Source organism: Drosophila miranda, chromosome 3 (genome assembly GCF_003369915.1).
Source record: "Drosophila miranda strain MSH22 chromosome 3, D.miranda_PacBio2.1, whole genome shotgun sequence".
In the NCBI taxonomy this organism is placed as follows: Eukaryota; Metazoa; Arthropoda; class Insecta; order Diptera; family Drosophilidae; genus Drosophila; species Drosophila miranda.
The window spans coordinates 11556347-11575279 of record NC_046676.1 but is presented as its reverse complement, the minus strand read 5'-3'; the positions used below and the strand labels follow the sequence as shown (position 1 = coordinate 11575279).

Sequence of the window (18933 nt, the reverse complement as noted above, 5' to 3'; positions counted from 1 at the left end):
AGACATTGAGGGCTGTTGCGTAATAAAAAACTCGTTTCATACTTTTCGGCTTAAGCCCAAAACAATAAATTGCGTATTAAAAACATCCATACAATTTTCCAAAAAAATAAAAACAAATTAAAAAGCATTTGTTATGAAAAAAAAAGGTATTAAATTGGTCTGAAGTACTCAATCTATATCAATACAGGTGCTAAGGGAGACAGGAAGGACGGGGGCCAATATAAATACATATATATGTATGTATCTCTGGGAGGGCTAACACTTAGTTATTATTAATACATTCCACACACATTTACATAAATATATACTATATAGTATCTGGTATACATTTAGATTCTCATTTCTGAGAGAGAGAGAGAGAGAGAGAGAGTGTGTCTATGTTTGTTTTTGTTACGAGAGAATACGGGTACATATTTTGAAATATGTACATAACATATGTTAATTCTGAGATTGAAAGGTTGGTTGGTTGGTTGGTTGTTGTAGTTACGTTATCGTTATTGTTCCGCCTGTCGCACTAAAACGGGATATTTACCAAGTTCTTTACCTGCTGTGCCCATATTGAGTATACTAATCTCGCCAAAATAGGAACCAGCCTTCAGTGAGGCCATCACCGTCTTTCCATTGTCGGCCACAACCTGCAATCGTCCACGATTCACAATGTACATCTCCTTGCCCACCTCGCCTGCGAATGGAAATTGCTCTAAGGTATAAGAATAAAGAAAAAAAATATGTATGTGGAGACTATGCCTGTACCCTTTCTGCAGATGTAGTCGCCGGGCGAGAAGAGCACTGGCCTCAGGCGCAACACCAACTCGCAGAGGAAACCAGCTTCGGTATTTTGAAAAATCTCAACCCGCTTAAGTGTATCTAAATGGACGTTAATTGCTATTTCAGCCTGAAAGATACAGAATGATACATTTGGGTAATGTAATGGATAAATCGTGTTGTATAGGGCGACCCTTTACTTGCCTTTAATTTATCAGGAAGACAGGACACGGCGCGCTCCTCGTCCGAGCACTTTTGCGTGAGCCACAGGTAATCGAACCATTTGATGACCTTCACCTGCAGATGATTCGGGACACGTCGCATCCGCATGTACGTCTTGACGCCGTCCAGCTTGGCTAAGGAGCGACAGAACGGGGAGACAGGAAGAAAACCCAGATATTTGTAGTATATTTTATTTTGTATTTGCAGAGAATTTTGCCTGGAAATTGATACGCGACTGGCATACAAAGAGTGTGGAAATTAGGCAGCCGCTCAACTCGCACTATGGGAAGTGGAGCGCCGGAGCTTTACCCAACTAAATGCTGGTCTATTATGCATAAATTGCTTCGATCTGGCCCATGGTAGATGGGGATTTGCTCTCTAATCGGTCAATCAAGATGGTCTGCATAAATTTGTGATGTAAGGCTTTTAGCTGTGCGGCAGACATCGCTGAATATAAGCTCTTCCTGGCCAACCCGGCGCATCCTTAATATTGATTACTCATACGCCCCGGGGAGGAGCCTTCGTCCTGCCAGTTGAGGTTGTCCTCTACTGACCGAACAGAAAACGGACCTCTGATCGCCTCAAAGTGCGGAAGCGGCACGTGCGGAGGGATTGATTGGTTATGCTCGTACTCGTACTATCTAAGGAATTGCGGCATTCCATGTGAACGAGCCAACTTAAAGAGCACCCATTCTGTTCGAGCAATATTGATTAGAGAAGACTGGCTTTTGTTTCTTATTCCCCCCATCACATGTGGCGTCCGTCCCAGCTGCTAGTCATCGGAGTCGATAAGAGGAAATTAAATCTCTTGGCTCGTCAGTGCCAACAAATATTGACACAATTTGTCGGCGGTTGCCAAAGGGGAGTGGCACTGGAAACTGGGAGATGGGACTGCGTTTTTGGGTGGCAAGCGGGCGGGGGGAAATTGGCAGGTAGAAGCGAGTGAGTGCTGCGTCTTTTGTGTTTGCTCGTGCAAACATTTGAAAACCAACTGACAAACAAGCAAACAGATTGAATACAAATAAATACCCAGTAACCAGGCTGATGTCTCCTAGAGGGTGGGGCCGGGGGTGGGTCGTGGGCAACAACGTCATCATCTATAATGCAATCAATTCCCCCTCTCCATCCCGTCCAGGCACATCCAATCCCTGTTGGTCATTTGTCATTTCCCCAATTGTAAAATGTCTTTTGTTGTCCAACTCAAATTTCCTCCGCTTCTCAAACGAAATTAGGACCGAAGAAGCAAGAGAGCATTTTTCATGAATGCTTCGGCGAGTTCGAAGCCGTTCCCTTCTTGAAGTTCCAGAGTGAGACCTGCCCATTCACATTTAAACTTGTTTCCCAGGGTACTCAACACTCAACATTATCCTCATGATAAAAATAGTTTCTTTCGAGCCATCTATTGGCAAAGTGAAAGATTATTGAATGGCAGTGTCGGCCTCCTGGTAGCCATTACACACACACGATATGAATAACGTTCGAAATGGCACCAACACACGTACCGGCCATCCATCCGCCCATCCCTTACTTTCTGTTTGCTCCCCTTTGCATTGATACCGAGAGCCATGCAAAATTACAGCAATTTTTTATTGCGGAACAGCTTGAATGCAGCATCCAACTGCTGCGCTCATGTTGCCGCCTCTTGTGGCACTCCCATTCCATCCCCGATGCCACAGAGCACGTTCTCGGTGAAGCTGGATTTTGCAGGTCTTATTTTTGTTACAATTGAAAATCAATCTAAATATTAATTGCATATTCCATGGCAGACGAGAAAAACAAGCAAGTGAATCAAAAATTCTGTGTGGTTACATGTGGCTCTTGTTTTTTCCGGGTCCTTGGGTGTGGGATATTTCAGTGGTTGGTACAGTATTTGCGGCTTGCCTTCGATAGACTCTCTCTGCTTCTCTGTCTATACCTCTGTCCAATATCTCCAGCTTCTGTCTGCCTTGCTTTTTCTGCCTGTATGTATTCCCTGCTATGTCTCTCTTCATGGATATATCTTCCGTTTCGGTGTTTTTCGAAATTACTCAAGCTTTAATTCCTTCCCTTGCTCTGTGGCTGAACAGAGCTTATCCCGTTCCGTTCAGCTTCGTTTCTGCTTTTTCCCGCTCCTCTTTCCATTTCGTTGCATTTTCCGAGCAAAATTTAATTTGCCATTTTTTGCCCCCAAGTCACTTGGCTGCGTTTGGGGCCAAGAGAGGATGCTGCCAGGCCGTAGGGGCGGGGCTGGCTAGGAGATATAGTGGCAAACTGCATTTGGCTTCACATTTTGCTTATTTCTTATTTATTTTTCATTTTATGCTCTGCTTCGCCCGCAGTTGCCCCCAGCGAACTTTGATCTGCTTCTGTTGCAATTCTTGTGGCACGGGGAGTTTTGTTAGCGTGGAGTGGAAGCGGTGGCAGTGGTGGCAGCGGTGGCAGCGGTGGCAGCGGTGGCAGCGGTGGCATCGGTGGCAGTGACTGAGTCACCTTCAACAGGAGGAGTCACCAGGGAAACTTGAATGAATAGTTTCCAATAATTACATTAACTGTTTGACTCGACGTTTGTCCCTGCGTTGATGGGGGCATGGGGACACAGGGACACCGGCACAATTGCCACCAAAGGATCAACTGTTTGGCAAAAACTCAGCCTCGGTAACAATTGTGGGTGGCTGTCGGTGGCTCGGTGGCACAAGAAAGAAAAAGAAATCTGGGTGCAAAAGTTCATGCCTTTGTCTGACAACAAACTGCAGCAAGTTTCTGCTGGGAGGGAAAGCGGATCGCATAAAAACAGTAAATATGCGTAACAAAAACTTTCTCTTCCTGCCAGCCTTTTCATAAAGCGCACCCGCACATGAAGCATGCAGCGGAAAAAGGAGGAAAAACCCAGAGTTCTGAATGGAACCTAGGTGCGGGGATACGAGGCGGTGGCGGTGGCGGTGGCGGTGGCAGTGGCTCTTGCAGTGGGAGTGGGAGTGGAAGACATGTGAAAATTGCAAACTAACTAGAAACCACTTAAGAGCCATGGCTGATGTGTTATGGCAAAGCAGGAAGTTGTCTTCCCGGTGAGAACAAAGGCCACGCAAGGGGACGACGACAGCAATGAAAGGCGAAACGGCGATTATCGCCCGAGTGTACGGCGAACCCGGTTCTTGATTCCCCTCACCAAACTGTCTTTCCATTTGACCCACTCGCTGTGGTATCCACACTGCTGCTGCTGCTGCCAAAGGCATTCTTCAAGTGGCATTCCACTTCTGGTTTCTGGCCTGCTTAATTATGCATTTACCGCAGCAGCTGCTGATTCTGCCGTTTCTGCCGATTTTGTGGGTGCTTTTCTCACCTCCTCTTGAGTCCTGACGCCGCCTGAAGAGGCGCGTAAACAATGGCACCGAAGTGCTGGATGGATTTATTCGGGCGGCAACTAAAAATAAATGAAGGCAGCCCTCCATGCACCACCTCGCCAGTCGGCAATAACAATGCGCATGCCAGTTGCATCATCAACAAATAGCAGTGGCAGTGGCAGTGGCAGGGGCCGGGACAGGGGGCAGGGGGCAGGGGGCAGCGGAACGAAAAGCAGTGGCAGTTTCAGCACAAATCCTTGGGAAATTCGCTATTCAAGGATAATGGAAAGCTCAGGCCCTTAAAGAGCGGCTATATATGCCGCGGCACAGCACCAACAAGAACAAGAATAGCCACTGGCGGCGTGTTCTAAAAATACGACAGCAAGTTGGTGTACATGCAGCTTAATGGGCAACAGCGGCGGCGGCCACCAGCGGCGGCCACCAGTGGGGACTGCGTCTACGATATTGATTGGAATCCGCAAGCACACATACATACAAGCACACACACACACACACACACAGCAATACACGGTTACAGCAGGGGGCATAGCCACAAGCAAACAAACACCAACACAGAGAGACACACAGCCTCTCCGTTGGACATTGCTGGGCCAAGCAAAAGCAAACAGCGAAACGAACAACAAACACACACACAAACACACACACACACACACACAGAATGAGTGGGCCACACAGGCATACACACTTGCACGCAGCAAGGGCGGGCAACTTAAAGTGGATAATGGACGTCGCTTTCCCCGTACTGAGGCTCCTTGGCAACTGCTGCTGCTGCTGCCACAGCCACTCCCTCCACTGTGTCTGCGTGCTCCACTTTGAGTTTGCCAAAATGAAAGAAGAAAGAGGTTAAAGGCAAAAGCAGCAAAGAAAGAGGTATAAGCCGTACTAAGTCGAACAATGAGACACCCTGGAAGAACTCTAGTGAGCCAATACCAAAGTAATATCCAACAGCGCAATAAATGATTTCGAATGCCAAAAAATGGATGCACTGCTCTGCAAAACCAATCCTCTTCAGCTCAGCAGTGCATCCGTACTCCTTTCAATACTCCTTTCCACCGCGCGCGTGGATGATATCCCCGAGTCCGCCGCCAATGCCAAATTTTTGCCCGCGTTCTTGACTCAGTTCATTTGCCTCGCTTCTATTTTTAGGGCAACCTCGCCCCAGCCAGCCAGAGAGTATCGTGGGGCAGCTGCCACAACAAGGACGAGGGCCACAGCAAACAGCAACACTTTGCCCGTTACATTACTTGCACGTTGCACGTTGCACGTTTAGCAAGTCAAAAATAGCTGGCAAAGGCACTACAAATCTGCAGCATCCGACTGCACCAGGGTGCAGGGGCCCCACTGCAGCTTCATCTCCGCCAGCGCTTTCGTCTTCTTGTGTGTGTGTGTGTGTGTGTGTGTGTTGGCTTAAATTGAGCGCGTAAATTGTTTTAATTGCGAGGTCAAAAGCCAACCCCCGGCCACGGCACCAGGCGAAGCCATCTGGATGTTAATTGCAAATGAAGACTGAGCGTGCATTTGCAGAGCGCTGACCAGTTGGCTCTATAAATAAGTCGGAATAGTGTAAGACTATAAGATACCCCCACTACTTGGCAAGGAACAGGAAAAGATATTCTAAACGGATGGAACTTGCTATTCCATGCATTCAGTAGAATATATTCCTTTCAATCTATCTTTTCTATATTTTTATAAGTGTGAATAGCCAAGGGGTCGAAAATGTACCTTTTTGGGCAGAGAAACTCTACCAAAAGAGGCTATACAAAGGCAATAAGTATTTAAATTTAAGCAAAGTCAACAGCAAGAATAAATAATTGCATGCAAATGGGTGAAAAATATGAAAGCTGCAAGAATCATACATATGTAGAAAAGTGTCCGCACACATCCATCAGAATCCGATGACAGCTCTGCTGACGGGGGGAAATTTCCATTGAAACTATTTACAATAACAATTACATAATGGAAACAGGAACGAGGGACAGTGGCAGACAGGGGGGATGGCAGAAGGATGGAGAGGATGAATTTACATAATTTTAAATGCCAGTTTTTGAAACGTCGCTACGTTTGGATTGTTGCCAAAACATGGTGAAAAACCCATACACAACTTTACCCGGCAGTGCCCTGAATGTCCTGAATGGCGAGGTCCTTCCATGACGATGTGTGTCCTGTTACATTGGTACGCTAGTGTTTGTGTGTGTCTGTGTCCCTTTACATGCTGGTGTGTATGCTTGACGATTATCGCTAGCATTTGGCGAACGGCAAACTTGGGCGCTTGTCGGCATTAACAAGCCACAGAGCCATGCGTTAAACTAAGCGTGAATGTAACAGTGTGAGTATTTGTGTAAGGGGGGGGGAGGCTGACAGGCGAAGAAGGTGCCACTCAGCGAACGTGCATGTGTGTATGGCAAGAGCAACATTGTTGCAAAATGATTTTGTATAAAAAAGAACCATCAATAACTCAAATATAATGACAGTTTTCCACTTGTTGTTGCCTCTCCTTCCTCTTTTCCTAATCTCCGACTTCCTTTTCATCTCCCTTGCTCCTGCTTATTTTCCACTGCCCCCTGGCATACCCTCCTAAGCGAAGCTAAATGGATGAATAACTTAAGCCAGATGCTCCAGCCTCTCTTGCCTGTTCTCTCTCCCTCACTCTCTCTCTCTCTCTCTCTCTCTGTTCTCTTGGTGTGGGTGCGGGCGTGAGTATGGGGGCCCTTGCTGTTGCTCTGCTTGTGTGATGTTATGTAATGTAATAACGTCAATCAAATTTAAAAAAGGCAGACCAACTATTTGAAAATCAATTTTCATGCCACTCATGCCCCTCACCTTCCGCCATTTCCACAGCAGTAGTAGCATTAGCAGGAAACAGGAAAGGGAAGAGAGAAGCAGAGCGGAAGCTTAGTGCTCCTTGAAGTTGTTGCAGGCATGGGGCTGGGGGCGGGAGTCCTGGATGGTTGGATTGGTGTCATGGGCTAATGTAGCAGAAGACCCTGGGACCTAGTCATTCCCCCGTCTGAGCCATGACGAGCGTGAAGGCTTGAAAGGAAATTAGGATGGGGGAGCGTGAGTGTCTCGGGCTTAGCCAAAGTTTAAACTTAAGATCCGCCACCAAAGTGAAATTTAACTCATTAATCATTCGTCATGTAGGGAGGGAGGGCGACAAAAACATTTCGAGGCCCATCAGAGCGGCTCAAAGGCGCACAGGAATAAATCAAACATGTGGTGCCCAAACCCACTTTCAAGCCTTGTTAAGCCGTTGACAAGTCTGTAGATTTTATTGGGGTTTACCTGATCAACAGTTCGTTTTGGCCATACCTCTTCTGGCAGATTGCATTGACAGTGCATATTCAATATATACATAGTATTCTCGTTGATATCTTTTTATGGCAGCCACTCCAAAACTATTGCCCATCATCCTCATTCCCGTCATCTACTACCTCCTACGGCCGGCTGCCCGGCCACTCAACGCAAACGCTGAATTGACAAATTGATGGATGGTTCTCCAAAACGTTGCATGCTTCCTCCCATCATCATTCTCATTCTCGTCTGCTGCCACATGATGCATTAAGTTTCCGACAAAGTTTGCGACCGCAACAACAATTGCTGCCTCAGCTCCTCCAAAGTGTTTTATTAGCAATCGAGTCCTGAGTTTGCGTCGAGTTCAGTTCAGTTGAGTGGAGTTGATTGTCGGATTATGTGTCCATGCTTTTTATTCCACAAATTTCTCCTGAATACATTGTGTTTCTTGCGACCACCGACAACCGACCACCATCTTGAGGAGCTACTCAGGAGAGTCTATGAAAAAGCTGTCAGTGATAGCAAGCGTTTTCCTGCAAGGATTCCTCCTTCAGTGTGGTCAATCTTCTACTTTGTGGTCCGGGAAATGCAGGACAATATTATGCACATTCTGTCTGTGGTGTCCACTGGCGAGTATATCACGACAGCCATCAGAGAACCCGATTATGACCCGATGGCCGCATAAATTTTGAACAATTTCATCTACTTTATGCTTGGCCCAATATGTGATTCGAGTGGGTCGCAATAAAAATTGAAAATTTGACCCACACAAATATGCAGGCAAAACCAGAAGAGAAGAAAAAACCGGAAAAGCGAAGTGTGAAGTGAAGCAGAGGTGAACGGAAACGGGGAAAAAGTGGAGAGAGCATAAAGCCAGAAATTAATTCTACAGCACGTTTCGACCATTAAGCCGCCAGAGCTTTGCTTGCTGACTTTGTCATGGACATGGCTCTCTCTCTCTCTCCAACGCTTGTCCGTGTGGACACACACACATACACAGAAACACACACGCACACATGCAAAGTGTTGTATAAACAAGTGAGAGGGCAGTTGGCGGCAGCAGCAGAAGTGAGGTGGCTCCAGGCAAGGCTAAGATGGGGGCCCAGCAGTCGGAAAGGATGGCCAACATCAACAAAAGCAACAATAGCAACAGAGAGACATGCTCTTAGGTGGGCGTATGAAATCAAGGTGCCACGCCCACTGGCATCAATTGTGCTTTGTTTGCCCCAATCCCGCCCCCACCCCCCCCCCCCACGACCTCTCTCATCTAGCATCCTTTTTGTGTGTCTCATTGTCGCCGTGAGTGGCTTTAATATTTTCCAGCTGACGTTGCTCTTAATGAAAGCAGGAAAACCAAGCAAGCTGGCTCCTCCCGCTGCTCCTTCTCCTCCCACTTCCTCGTTTTTGGTTCAGTATCACTAATGCTCTCCTTGGCTCTGCCTCTTGCTCGCTCGTCTATTCTCCCTCTCTCTGTCTCGCCCTCTCTTTGCCTTTCTCTTGGCATTTTCCACTTAGCTGACTTGGATTGCTCTTGCATTTCGTCCAGTTATTTATGGCCCCTGCCGAGTAAACGAGTTCATTTAGCTAATGGCCGCACGCCCAACTGCGCCTACAAGAGAGGCCTCGAGTTCTCCATGCCACGCCAGGCCTCCCCACTCCACTCCACTTCAGTCCACTCCATTCCTCAGCGCTGGACTCCTTAAGCTCCACAGTGCTCCTACTCCTATGCTACAATGGACATTACATTGCCATGACAGCAGCAGTGCCAACAGATATCCATATTTTGCATACAGTTTGTGCCAAGATGGCACTTTTTTCACCGCCCATTGTTGCTGAAGGGTTCTTTCCTTTCTCCGAATCCAAATTCATATTACATGCCATTACTCCCGTTTTATGAACATTCCAGACCCCTCTTAGGCAACAAGTCGTGACCATGTTGTCATGGATTGGAATTTATGAAATTGTTTTCTGTGTGACATACCAAGAGATAATACTTTCAGGTATCTAACATCTCCTCCACTCCCCAACCGTTTTGTCCTAAAAGATTAGCTTGCTGTAATAGTCTGAGGAATTCAGGTCAAGCCCTTTGTGAAAATATAGCATCAATGGAATTCCCATTTAGCTTATAGAATGATGCCGACACTCACCTTGAAACTCCTTGCGTGCTGCACTCACAGACGTCACAATGTTGGCCACATGGCCGAGGACCGTGGCAAAGAGCATCAGGCCAAATAGCAATTGCAATATCACAAACACATACTCGCCCTTGGAGCGCGGCTTGGGCAGGTCTCCGATGGTTGTGAGGGCCAGAGTGCACCAGTAGTAGCTCTGCAGATACTGCTTCACTACGTCCGCCGACTCGGAGTCGTGGTATACCCAGTTGCGGGACCCGAAGCCGTTGTTCTTGTGGATGATGTGGTAGAGACAGCCGTTCCAGTGGAATATCACAAGCAGATAGTGGATGAGGGCCGTCGAGCGGAAGAGGTTCGGATAGTTCGTGTGCCGCTCGGTGCGGTCCATGAAGGCCCAGAAGCGGTAGATCTTGACCAGCCGGAAGCTGCGCAGAATCGAGTTGAAGCCAATGGACAGATAGAGAAAGTCCAGCGGCAACAGGCACAGGCAGTCGATGTAGAAGATCGTCGAGTTCATGTAGTGGGTCCGCAGCTTCAGGGCATCTGTCTGGAGCACCCCGTCTTCCAGATAGCCGGTGCGGAAGTGAAAAAAGATGTCAATCAGATAGAGGAAGTCCGACAAGTAGTCAAGACAGAACCAGATCGCAATCGTGCGACGATTGATCTCCTGGAAGGCGAAGCGGTAGATTATCACCCAGAAGTTGTACAGAAAGGCCATGGACACCACCATGGACCAGTAGTAGCACAGCCGCCCCGCCGGATCGAACACAAAGTGAAGCTTACGGGCCGCCGTGGCCGCTCTAATTCGCTGCGAGGCGGTGCGATGCGGCTTCTTGTGGTGTGGTTGTCCTCCTTGTGACCCGGCTCCACAACCGCCGCCTCCATGGTGTGCTTGATGGGATTGGCCACCGTGGTGCCCCGAGCCATCGCCTCCCTGTGAGGACGTTCCGTGTGAGTGTCGCTGGTGCGTCGCCGCGGATATCGAATGCTGCAGCTGATAGCGGTGCGGGGCTGGGGCAGCATTATGGTGTGGCTGCTGGTGCTGTGATCGTGAACGCGGGTAGCTGCGGGATACAGAAGATAATATGGGGGATTTAACATGGCATACCATGAGGGAATTCAATATTTTTGAATATATTTTGTTTGCCTTGCCAAATCATATTTGGGCTACTAACCGATCTGTGCCGTTGCAGTAGTTGCCACCGTATTGAGTGTGCCCTCCCATGGGTATGCTGGTGGCTCCACCGCCGGCCAGTGTGTTATCCTGTGAGCCGCGGCCCATTGACCGGTTCCAGGTGCCCGTGCCCCCCAGGAGCGGCTGGTCGCCGCTGGCTGTTGTTTTCAGTCGGCCACGCGACTTGTTGCGTTGCTTGTTGTGCAGTAGATCCATTTCGGAGGCAGTGCTTACGGTGGCCATTTGAGAGTTGGAGGCTCGGGAGGCGCATGGTGTGGCCAGGCTGTCGTGCGACGTGAAGAAACCTTGTTGCGAGACGCTCTGGCCGAATTTCGGCTGGGACATGCCAAACTTTGGTCCTAGATCTACGACGGGGGAAGAAAAGGAGTAGCTTCGATTAGTCACGAACAGGATAACATCAACAGAATGGGCGGCATAAAGGTCGGAGAGTTCTGACACACAAACAGCGAGAGGGGTCTACAAGAGAGAGAGAGAGAAAGAGAGAGAGAGGGTGGGGGTGGGGGAGAGGGAGAGGGAGAGCCTTACCGAGAAAGCTCTGGCGATCGATCGAGAAGCGACGCAGGCTCCCCAGATCGATGAACTGCTCATCGGCGGCCATTGTGGGCGTAATTGAGAGTTCGGTTGTGTGTATGGCGGCACTACCACCACCAATGGCACCACCACCGTGTGACAGACCCCCACTGGGCGCGCCACTCGAGCCGCCGCCCACCGTCAGATTCGTGCAAGTTGTGGCACCGCCAGCACTGCCACCCATCCCGGCGCCCAGATAGCCAGCATTGCTGGCATAGAAACTTCCATCAAGCTCGGCCATCTGCTGCTCGTAGGCGGTCAGCGGATTGATGGACCTCGAGCTGTGGTCCCGGTACAGCGGTCGGGGCGAGGGCATCAGCGAGGGGTTCAGCAACCCGTTGAGGGATAGACGGGGCTGCATGATTTCCGGGAAGCTGGCTCTCGGCGCTAATCTATAAGAAGTGGCTGTTGCAGTTGCAGTTGCAGTTGTAGTTCTGTTGGTGTTGCTGCAGATGTTGCTGTTCTGACGAATTGCTATTGTTGTTCTGGTCTGCGGCCTGTCACTGGCCGTATCAGCGGGTGCATGAGTGCGATTGCGAATGCTAGTGCTAGGGGGAGCCTGGGGCCGGGCATTGGGCCATCGTTCATCATCATCAGCATCCCTATTGACATCGATGTGGAGGCCATTGTCATTGTCATTGTCATAGTCATCTGCCACATTTGTCCCTTCGGCATCGGTATCGATGGCAGCGTCGCGCCTCAGGCTGGGCGTAGCCCTTGCCTTGGACTTGGACGTCGCCGAATCAGCTGCACGTTGTCCGGCCCATTCGATGGGACGTTGATTGTGGGTTCATTGTTGCACAGTTTTTGATTAATTTGCAATTGGGTTTCCCAATGATTTATGTATTTATTTCAATGCAGAGAAAGATACATAGACAGAGAGGGAGAGATTGTGGAGAGAGTAGGAGAAATATGAGCAGAGCAGAGAGTAAAATTAATTGCATTTTCTCCATTAATAACATTTTGTTTTGTTTTTCTTCTAATTGAATTCCTCTAAAGAGAAGGAGCTTTTGGGGGGCAGGCTTAAGCACACGCACACACAAACAAACGGTAGAACACAAATCACATAAACAGTGAGTGGGTGGTGGATTGGTGGTGGCATTGAATGTGTTTGTCTTTGTCAACAACTCAACTTTAGGTTCAAATATTCAACAACATTCCACAAACACATATGTACTATATATATCCTTAATAATTATTTCTAGGATCTAGATTTAATCAACACTTGGTAGCAGGATCTTAAGGGGTGGATGTGTGCCAATTAAATACCATGCAAAGGATGTCTATTATGTGCATATATACTCGTATGTGGAGTGGTGTGTGGGGGAATGAGCCACCTGTCAGGCGCTGAATAAGTGTCGTGTCTTTTGGCTTCTGAAAGCGCTAATAAAGTTAGATTTAATTAGGTGCGCCCAAACGGGGCGTGCAACAACGCCGTAGCTCCATTACTTTTAACCAGCTGCCTTCCTGCCTAGCAACTGGCTTCGTTTTCCACTTGGAAATTCATGAGTTGCCTGCCACACGCAAGGGCTGGGCCTTTCTCTCTCTCTATCTCATTCCCCATAATAAAGAAGGGAAGGACTAGCTCAAGTGCCCACTTGACTGTCGAACAGCAAGACAATGTCCAAAGTTGTTGCTCTTCCATGTCCATGTCGATGTCGCTGTGTTCCTGTGTCTGCCTCGATGTCGCCATCGAATTGCGTGTGGCGCCAATTTATTTCTATTACTAGAACTTCGATGTTCCCTCCTGATGCCTCCTGTCTCCAGCCTCTTTCTATCCCACTGCCTGTTGCTCTTTTCCCGAGACTGTGCCTCCTCCCACCTGCCTCCACACTCAGCTGGAGTGCCGAGTGTCGAGTGGTGCCGCTGAGGCTGATGGTGCTGGAGCAATTGATTATTGGCGGACCGCTTTTAATTATTGGCCGTGCCGCTGCTCCACAGCATCTAGCTGCCGTAATTCAATTACGCTGCCAAACAGCGGTGCGGAGTAGATGAGTCGCAAGTGTTCTTCCGTCCATCCGGAGGCAGAGTGCTCAGGACCTGTTTTGTCGCGATTCGCGAGTGAAACGCAAAAAATTGTCAATTACTTTGCCGCACCTGTGTCACTCCGCCTCTGACATGAATTTCCACTTTCCACTTCCACCTTCCCTGCCTGCCACTTGCTTTCCTGCCCCACAAACACCACTCTCCGCGCAGACACTGGCTATAATTTCTAATTAATTTTCGCTTAATGGCAACACACAAATCAACTTGACCGTCTTATTTATTAACTAATTTCACAGGAGCCAACGCCACTCGAGGCGGCAGGCGGCAGGCGGCAAGCGGCAGACGGGCAGTGCAGGAAGGCAGGAAGATATAAATGTGGTTTATCCACAATGTTTTATTAATAAATGTCTCTTCCTTCCACTCTCATTCTCTGTCTGTGTGTCTCTCTGTGCATAGCCTTAACAAATGTGGTTGCAACTTTGCGTTGTCGCTGCAGCTCGCCTGGCAGCCATTTTGGATAAGTTTAGGGCTGTTTCCTGCTTTCTCAGAGTGCATTTCAATGTTGGACGAAAATTGGTGAAAGTTGGTCCTTGCAGCAGCTGCTACCTCGCCCCCTCTCTCTCTCTCTCTCTCTCTCTCTATTCAGAGTATCTCTCAGATTCTGCGTCATAGGCAATTTGCAAGCCTGTTGCCTACTTTGAGGCGCTGTCAACTAAAATTGCTCTGATTCTTAACGAAGAGAAAAGAAATATGAGTTAGAGAGAGAGAGAGAGAGAGAGAGAGAGAGATAGAGGGAGGCAGGGATCCATCTCTGTCGCCCCTGACCGCATTCCCAAGTTTGCAGACATCATCTTGGGACTTTTTAATTTTGCTAATAGTTGAGTGTCATTAATTTAAACTTTTGCGCTCTTTGCGTTTGTCTTTAGCTGCGGCCCCAGTGATAAGAAAAACAGGCATCGAGACAGCAAGAGCGAAAGCGACAAAAAAAAAAATGGCAGAAGCGTAAGCGATAGGGCGAAGAAAAATGAAAAATCTACAGCTTAATGTGCGGCACTTCGTCATGGCCTGCCACCCGGAAACGGAAACTTGCGACAAACTTTCGCAAAAGTTCAACAAAACGCTTGAACAGCCGCACCACATTCGCAATCACAATCCATGAGAGAGAGAGAGAGAGAAAGGGAGAGAAAGGACGAGAAGGGATAAGGCTGACCATGAATTGTCAATAAATTTGCTTGCCGCAAATCATCGCAGCCTGTGCCTCCTTCTGCCGTACCCAAGTGTCCGAAAAAGGAAAAAACCAAACAGATAAACGACAGAGGCAGAGAGATGGACAGAGAGAGAGAGAGAGAGAGAGAGAAACTAAACCTCAATTATTTGGTGAAGCTGCCACAGCAAATGAAAATATTCGAGAGCTGAAAATACTTTGACAAAAGTTTGCCAAACAAACTTTTGCCTAAAACATACTTTGAGCCTTACACAAACACGCGGCCAAATGCTGGGAGTCGTGGGAAAGGGGTGTCAAAGGAGGTAGAGCGTGGTGGTTGGGGGGAGGAGTGGAAATGGTGGAAACTTAAACGACACAAAAAGTAAGTCGGGCATTAAGAACCAAGAAAAGAAACTAAAACTTGAAGAGCGGCCAGGCAGCCGGAAGGAGGAACAGTTGCAAGGATCCTAAGGATACAACAGCAGATGCCCCCACCATCCCCCGATCGAACTGTCAAACGTATTTCAGTACTTACATATTTTTATAGGCATGAAATATACAAATTTCAGAGTATTAAAGATGATATTACTCATGTGGCTGGTGGAATCGGTATGGAGCGAGAGTAAGAGCCGAGTGAAGCGCCTTTCCTTGCCCGACTTTAACAACGACACCCTGACCCTGGCCAAATACGTGGTCTCCATTCGATCCCGGACACCCGTGAAATACTTTGGCGATAACCACATCTGTGGCGGTGGCCTATTGACGCCGGACTGGGTGCTGACCTCCGCTCACTGCGTCATGGAGTAGGTGGACACTGCCTTTGCGATATCTTTCGATGACTTTTGCCTTTGTTTAGCGAATCAAAGACCATGTTTAGGACGCGGGTGCTGCTGGTGGCGGCGGGATCACCGAACCGGCTAAAGTTCGTCACGGGCAAGACGGTCTGCACCCCGGTGGAGGCACTGTACGTGCCAATGAACTTTACCATGTTGAACACGGACAACATGGCGATGGTGCGGCTGAAGTATTCTATGCCCACCGGGAATCCCCGCATTGGATTTCTCGATCTGCCCTCCGACCCCCCGAAGTTTGGCTCGAGTTACATAGTTTTGGGCTGGGGCAGAATATACAAGGTATGAAATCGACGGAAGGAAACTTAAATTTCAGATTCGAAATATTACAAACTTTTGCAGGGAGGTCCCTTGGCCTCGAATATCCTGCAGATCGATGTGCTCCTAAAAGACCAAGCGTACTGCGAGGAGAAGTTACAGAGCTTCAAATACGGCATGATGTGTGGCAAAAATGACGGAAACGACTCCAGTCCATGCTCCGGTGATCTTGGAGGGCCGTTGATCAAAGACAATATAATGGTTGGCATCGTCACTTATCCTATGGGCTGTGGATCCTCGATTCCCTCCGTCTATACGGACGTTCAGAGCAACATTGATTGGATACGCGACACGATGAGCATCTGCTCCACCATCACCATGAACATAATTTCAATATTCATCTTCTTACTCTCGCAGTCAGTGGCTTGAATGTCATAGTCACAGCTTTCAGATGTGAGATGATTCGATGGAAATAGAGACAATGCCTGTCCAAGCATCACACAGAACAGAACTAATATTTGAGCCAATTTGCAAGTCGAAGGGGGACTCATTCATTCATAAACTTAGTTTTCGGTTGTGAGATGCATCGATGAAAGTACAAGACAATTGTTGTCAATACAAACCACAGCATAGAACACAAGCTTGCTGATTTTCGAAGAATAGAGGCAACAGCTACTCGTATGGCACCGCCTGGCACCTGCATCCGCTCTGGCTACTGGCTCTGTCACCCGGGAGCCGCAATATGCAGCAAGCTCTGGCCCCACACTTAATTGCCACAAAGGCCCCGCACAAGGGTCACGTCCATGGGGCTTTAATTGACATTCGTCCCTCAATTTAGCCGCATCCAGTATCCCTGTCAGAATCCCACACGAAATCTGCTTTTTCCTTGCTGTGAAGTGAACATGGAACTCGGTTTCAGTTAAGGACGGACATAGGACTCGATGCCAGAGCGTCAAATAAATTTAGGTCCCTTCTTCGGTCCCTGTCCCACGGAAAGTAGAAGGTTCATTACTCCCTTATTCACACGATAAATTCATAAAGGGGGTAGTGTTGAAAATACGAAAATTACTCGCAACAAGAGCAGCAGGATGGCGATAGCAGCAAAAGGCACCTGCTATCCATTTAGGTAATGAATTTTGTACACGCACTCACTTCTCCTATGTGCCTCTGGCATATCTGCCATAACTTCCACTCAGGACTCCTAGAGGAGACTCCAGTAGGCAAATGCGTAATGACAAGCATTAATGCAAACGACTTCATTTAATTAAACGCCCTGCAGGAGACAACAAAAAAAGAACTCAAACTGAAACTGAAACGTAGTCGTTATTATCATTATTGCCACCCAACCCCCCCCCCAAGATATCGTCTTTTCGCCTTTTGTTCGCTTGAATGCGTATTGAGGTGCGATGAGAAGGCGGGAGGTGTGGCTACGGTGTCTACGTAGCTGTGCGCACGTGCGTCTAAAAGAAAGCATTTTAATCGATATTTCTACTCTGGGACCGACTATACCCGGTAATCCGGGAATTATATGAGCAAAGCAGAGAAGTAATACAGCCACAGATAATTTCCAGTTGGGGAGTTCTTTGCTCCATTCTGTTGTTTGTCGGGAATATACGCTCAAGCGGAGTTCTATATCATAAATATGCAAAAAACTATCTAAACAAATCAGTAAAGTCAGAGAGAATTTTCATTGCATTTCTGAACACTTGGAAATGTGTTTTCTTAATTTTGCCTAAAATACTTTCCATCGGATTGAAGCTGCTTTCTGTCACACAAATAAAATATACCCACCGATACCGAGTATACAAAAAGAGAAGTGCGCACAAAAAAAGACACACACAGCAGAGATAGGCGTGGCGGCAGAGAAGGAACAGATGTGACAAAGTCGACAAAGAAGAAGCCAATTCAATTAACAGTCGCTGGAAATGGGATTACTTCTTGCAGTCGGAACTTTGAGACATAGAACGCAAGAGCCAGAGGAAGTGCAAAACAAAGTAACCCCAGATGGTCATGAGTCCTGTGGGGTAATCCATACAAAGTCCAATTGCCCGACTAATCAAAATTCCTGTTCATTTCCCCTAATGAGAACCCGCATGGGATGTGCAATGTGCAACATTTTCAATGGATTTAAGTGACTTTGCTCATTAGCACTCGTGGCGAAAACAGGGGAGATGCCGGCGCCGCACAGCTGTTGCAACCATCACACAAATAAAAAAAATAGAGAATATAATAGCCCGGCATGGGGGAGGTGGAACCCGAACTGTTCATTTGCATGCTCTTGCGCTCATTAAATTTACATTAAACTTTTTATAAGCGCGGACATGTTGCGTATGGGTGTTTGTTTGTGTGCAAGGGTTCTGTGGCAAGCATGGAAAAGAGTCGTGTGTGTGTGTGCGGCATTTGGGCAGGATACAGCAAAGGTATGCATGCAGCAGACGGATGGTGACGGTGATTATGGAACGACCGGATTCGAATAGCTTCATCGCCCATTGAATTTGTAGTTAATTAAATCTCCAGGCAAATGCTGCGGAATTTCTCGTTTATACTTGTTCATCTTTTTCGTTTCCCCACAGGGGCTGGCGCCCGGCCGACGACCGTCGATTAACCCACCGCTGAGCGTGGGGGCTAAGCCCGATCATATATAGTTTTACCTCTGCTTTTGCGACTGGCCCACCGTTGGGGGCTGCGGCTTTGCATTTACCTTTGGCTTATCCCCTCTCTCTCGCTCTCTATCTGCCTTCTTTCCTTCTTTCTTTCCTACTTTGGCGTTCTCGCTGTCTGCAGATTTTGCCTCAGGGGGCACCGGCATAAATATGAGATGAGGTCGCTTTCTCCCTTCCTTGTGCGCTCACCTCTCAACCCGTCCCAGGGGGCGTATACTTGTTATACGTGTGCAGCATGACAACAAAGAAGAAGAGGAAGAATAGCTGATGGGACCGAGCCTGTGAATACCCTATCGTATTCTTCATTCCCGTGGCAACTACATATATGATTTACGCCGGCAATCGTTAAAGCATCCATCAGAAAGAAGGTTCTGCCCAAAGCTTCAGTCGAACAGAATTTTTATCGCAACAGAAGGACCTGCCCATATAGACCCACCTGTTGGCGATGATCTAGA

General features: G+C 48.0%; 2 protein-coding genes across 10 annotated transcripts in view; one reads left to right on the top strand and one right to left on the bottom strand.

The window, feature by feature from the left end:
- The window catches only part of LOC108160643 (cyclic nucleotide-gated channel rod photoreceptor subunit alpha), a 60130-nt gene that overhangs the window by 5510 nt on the left and 35687 nt on the right, over positions 1-18933 (bottom strand). For 5 of the 9 annotated variants that reach the window (XM_033391090.1, XM_033391089.1, XM_033391092.1 and 2 more), the window contains 6 exons: positions 11472-12263; positions 10927-11290; positions 9767-10815; positions 970-1121; positions 754-895; positions 533-682 (listed from right to left, as the gene is read on the bottom strand). In XM_033391090.1, coding sequence (XP_033246981.1) covers positions 533-682; positions 754-895; positions 970-1121; positions 9767-10815; positions 10927-11290; positions 11472-12263 — 2649 coding nt within the window. The remainder of the gene's footprint in view (positions 1-532; positions 683-753; positions 896-969; positions 1122-9766; positions 10816-10926; positions 11291-11471; positions 12264-18933) is intronic. The other 4 variants (XM_033391095.1, XM_033391097.1, XM_033391093.1 and 1 more) reach the window with 3 other exon arrangements.
- Positions 15224-16440, top strand: LOC108160644 (chymotrypsin-2). The gene is made up of 3 exons (XM_033391099.1): positions 15224-15509; positions 15563-15839; positions 15900-16440. Exons 1-3 carry the CDS (start codon positions 15256-15258, stop codon positions 16242-16244), a joined length of 876 nt encoding a protein of 291 aa, XP_033246990.1. The 5' UTR covers positions 15224-15255; the 3' UTR covers positions 16245-16440.